Source organism: Octodon degus, unplaced genomic scaffold (genome assembly GCF_000260255.1).
Source record: "Octodon degus isolate 3935 unplaced genomic scaffold, OctDeg1.0 scaffold00015, whole genome shotgun sequence".
NCBI classification, from domain to species: Eukaryota; Metazoa; Chordata; class Mammalia; order Rodentia; family Octodontidae; genus Octodon; species Octodon degus.
This window is the reverse complement of record NW_004524591.1, coordinates 15,093,996-15,098,670: the sequence shown is the minus strand read 5'-3', so window position 1 is coordinate 15,098,670 and position 4,675 is coordinate 15,093,996. Positions and strand designations below refer to the sequence as shown.

The window sequence follows — 4,675 nt, the reverse complement described above, 5'->3', positions numbered from 1 at the left end:
ATATGGTTGGAAAATTCCACACCTCTATCTTAATGAGGTCATTATGATGGCACTCTAAACTTGAAGACTAGCCTGGTAGAGGCAGGAAAGCAATTATTCATATGGACTACGTTGGATTTTTGCTAGAATCAGAAAAACTCTAACAGACATGCCAAGAGTGCTGAGTGGAACACTGAAATTGGTTAAACACTTAAGTTCCATGTTATTTGAAAAGGGTACTAGGGAGATAGTTTAGTGGCATAAGTGCCTGTCTGGCAAGCTCAAGGTCCTGAGTTCAATCCCCAGTACCAAAAAGAAAAGAAAGAAGAAAGAAAAGGGTAACTAGATATAAATAAAATTTTGAAAGAGACCTAAACTGACGCCTTCTGCTTTTCCCGGGGTGTGAACTTGGTCCACAAAATTTGCCCCTTGCTTTACCCATTTCTCAAAAGTTTGGATCCACTGACCACAAAAAAGGCAGTTCCATCAGCAGTTTGCATAAGAACAATTTGGAAGAGAAGTATATTAAATCCTCAGGGAAATTAAACCTAAATTAATCCAATAACAGCATTACAAAATTAACACTAGACTATGAATTAAATTAATTGCCTCCTACCGTGGGGATTCTTGGCTACCACAGACCAAAACAAATGAAGCCAATGAAGTTGGCTGCCTTAAGAGAGGTCACAGGCAAGTGTGTTTTGAAAGTATCCCAAGAGTTCACCCACTGTTTTTCAACTTTCCAGCTGATCCTAGAGTGGTCTTTCCTTCTACCATCTCGCAGCCTGGATGACGTAAGGATGCAGTGAGACAGACAAGGGTGTACAGTTCTTAACACCACAGAGCAATTCTGTGACTTTTTAATGTACACAAGTGTCTGCATACATAAGTAGCTAGAGTGTTGGAAATGCATGAAATATTTTTTCACCTGAGAGGATTAAGGGAACCAATGGGACCAAGGGATGTTTTTCCAGACCCCAGGCAGTCTAGTGATAAGGCAGGGCTTTAAGAATACCAGTCAACTGCTCTGAATGAGCCTGGCTATGGCATTTCAGTAAATACACATTTATTTTTATAAATTCTCTTTTAATGCCTCCATGTCAGTGTGCTTGTGGCAAAGCAAGATTACCTAAATAATACGGGCTCTGGGAGCAACAAAATTAGCGTAGGTGTCACCTACCTGGCCTTTATGAGAGTTCTTAGGACTTCGGCAGGAAGGTAGGATGTGGTAAGTTGATAGAAATGAAACCAGGGTGATTCATGTAGATTTACTGAATGAGGCCCATGGGCAAATGCAAAGGACTTGACTGCTTCCAGCTTCACCTGAGTCTGCCAGTTTGTCAAAATGCCTACTGCATATTTGCTCTTCTGTTCATTCTTCACATTACAGCTGACATTTACTCCAGAAGCTTTTCAATAACCAAACAGCATTTCACGAAAAATTAATCTGTGGTATGTTATTGGAGTATTGTATGACTTACAATTCTTTTCACATTCTTAATTTTGTTTGACATTTTGAAAATAGTATGCCTAATTCTTTTGTGTGGATTTTAAAAACTGTAGCTAGCTTGTAGGAAATCCTTTCTTCTTCCTTTCCTCCACAACTGACAAAAATAATAAAACAAAATATTTTTTGTTTAAGCTCAATGAAATAAAGCATCCTGTTTGGAATCTTAATTGCCTAAACCTTGCCTAATTAGAAGAGCTTTCTTTATGAGGGAAATTATTTTTAACATTAATGAATTTACAAACACAAATGCACATTCCTTACATGCATGTTTTAGTTACACATTCTAATTAATATTAGTATATAAAATGTGTGGAATTGATTTCACTGTTACAGGAAACATTTTTTGTTTCTGGACAGTATAAAAGTACCGTGATTTCCTTTCCTGAAAAACCCTGGGCTCCACGTACTAACTTAATTTTAAATTTGGACAAAATGAAAATTATTTCATCCAAAAGGTTCATTTTATTGATTTTAGCCACTTCGATCCTGTTAACATCACATGTCTTCTGTGCAGATGAATTAACAATGGTACACCATCACAGCAAAGAAAATTACGACAAATGTTCTGAGGTAAGTTTTTAATTCTAATATGGCCAGTATTGTACATGTAATATTTGTTCTGGACCTCATGCTTCTTAAAGAGTAAGGAATAAGTTAGACTGGTTTTCTATTTTTGGTTCTTGTTTTGTTTTGGTTGTGCTCAAACTTCAGCATTCCTGTCACCTTATATTACTTATCACAACAGCAAATAGCCTGGCCTCTCAAGTGACAGAGTCTGCTGCTTAGACTGCTATAATTACCAAGCATAAAGCATATTAATACAGCTTCAGCTGACTCAGAACTGCATACTTGTAATAAAGAATTGTAGATGTAAGATGTGGATACATTTTAGCTGGATATTCTAATTATCTTAAGGTACCAACTATCACAGCATTTACATTTTCTACCTAGCAATTACAAGCTAGTAAGTTTGTGATAAATGTTTATCTAAACTAAAATTTTATCTATCCCAAGATGATGGAATTGCATGTTTTTATTTTGTTCATTATGTTTTGATAACTTTTTCAAGTTTTCTAGGATGAGTATGTATTACTCATTTTATTCAGGTCATAATCAGACAACAATCATTTAAAAATCTTTATAAGGACAAATTTTTAGAGTAAAACTAAAGCTAATTAAATATTTAGTGCATTTTAAGTGGTTCCTCTAAGGTTGGTATGTTTGTGTGGTAGTAATCCATAAACCAATCCGTTCTTTACTAAAAATGTAATTTATATTCTAATAAAATAAAATTGGTTTCTTGAGACTTTTTAGGGTGGAATGCTAAAGATGAAGGTGTAAAAAGGAAATTCACTGGAACCTCCTACAATGAGCCCCCAAAATCTGCTAGTATCTCTATTTTTAATTTATTATGTTCCCACATACCACTTGGCCTTTCAGGGGAGGAGGAGGATGCAAAATATGGAAAGGAAATGGAAGGTTTCTCTAAAGTCAACCTGTGCTAATATTGTTTGGACAATTCAATACCTACACCTCGTACTCTGAGTAACTAATTGAAAGATGACATTATGCAATGTAGTAACCACTGTTACTCTCCTATTATTGTTTTGAAACTTTTTTTTTTTTTTTTTGGCGGAACCAGGGATTGAACTCAGGTCCTTGCACTTGCCACGGAAGTGCTTATTCCACTGAGCCATCTCCCCGGTCCCTTGAAACTTTATTTTTTCTATTTAGAATAAAACTAAACATGTATAAATATATGCACAATATTTCATAACCAACATGAATCAAGAAGCTGAAAGAGAATAACTGCAGTGAAATAGGCTTTGCCTCGTTTCAATGCCTCATTATATTCCTGCTGCTCAACCACATTGCTATATTTACTACATATATTTTATTAATATTTTATAGTTTTCTTACAATAGTCTAGGGACAGAGAAACTAGATTGCTTTAAGAAGCTTAATACAAATTATTTATTAAAAAGTCTTGCATAGAAGAACACAAACTTTGTTTATAGCTTTAACAATTCTGCAGAATAAAGTCTGGGCTTAAGTTAATGTGGAGTTTAAATCTATGGTTATAACAATAATAAATTATTTTACTGGTCATTTTAAATTATAGCCTGGAGGAACCCCAAAAGGAGAAAAGGAAAGAAGTTTCAGTTTTCAAGAATTAAAAGAGTGGGGGCCCAAAAATGTCATTAAGATGAGTACACCTGCAGTCAATAAAATGCCACACTCTGCAGCCAACTTGCCACTGAGATTCGGAAGGACCATGGAAGAAGAAAGAAGCCCTGGGGGTTCAGTCAACCTGCCTCTAAGATTTGGAAGAAACACAGAGGCAGGCAACTCCAGACACATTCCTAACCTTCCCCAAAGGTTTGGGCGAATGACAACAGCCCAAAGTGTCTCAAAGACACTGAGCAGTTTGTTTAGACGATCCACGCACTCACTGTCTGCCGGTGAGTTACTCCACTGCGTGGCCTGCCAGAGCCAAGAAATGTAGAGTCCTGATGAAAACAACCAAGGTAAATGTTTGAGAATTAGTACACGGGCTGTGATAGAGAGCTCATCCAGAAACTTAGCAGAAGGACTTACTTATTTATTTCAAAATAAGTCTTAAGAAAGTAAGTTTCTCCAGAGGAGAAAGGTAAAGACAGGGACATAAAGACTTGGAAAATAAGAACTGTGAAGGCCAAGGACTCTAAGCATGGCTAGAGGTGCATAATAATGACATGGTTTCCCAAAGCCACCCACGAGCACCAGCCTCATTACTCCATAAGCCACACAGTACATCACGCAGTGACAGCATTGAGAATTTACAATGGTGACGTGTTGTCTGACCTCTGCCCCCTCCAACCTTAAAAAGACCCACATGAGAGAGTTGTCCTCAAATCCAAATCCATCATCTCCATAAGCCGGATCTCGAAGGCAGATTAATTATTTTTCCCTTTTTAATGCAAGGTGTTTTTTTTTCTTTTTTGCTGGATCTCATTTTATAAAGTAATAATCATTATATTAATAAGTATTGATTATCCATTATGTATAAATCAGAGTATAAGCGACAACAAAAGATTTTTTAAGTAATGCTATCTTACAGTACAGAACATATGGTTTTAAAAAAGACTTTGTAAACAAAGTAAAATGTAATGTTTTCATTAAGCCGGGAAGAAAGCAATACAACAA

The 4,675-nt window shown here is 36.2% G+C and overlaps 1 protein-coding gene across 1 annotated transcript; it reads left to right on the top strand.

The window, feature by feature from the left end:
• The first annotated feature begins 1,921 nt into the window (after positions 1-1,921).
• Positions 1,922-3,995, top strand: Npvf (neuropeptide VF precursor). The gene is made up of 2 exons (XM_023709841.1): positions 1,922-2,059; positions 3,612-3,995. Exons 1-2 carry the CDS (start codon positions 1,922-1,924, stop codon positions 3,993-3,995), a joined length of 522 nt encoding a protein of 173 aa, XP_023565609.1.
• Positions 3,996-4,675: the final 680 nt, after the last annotated feature.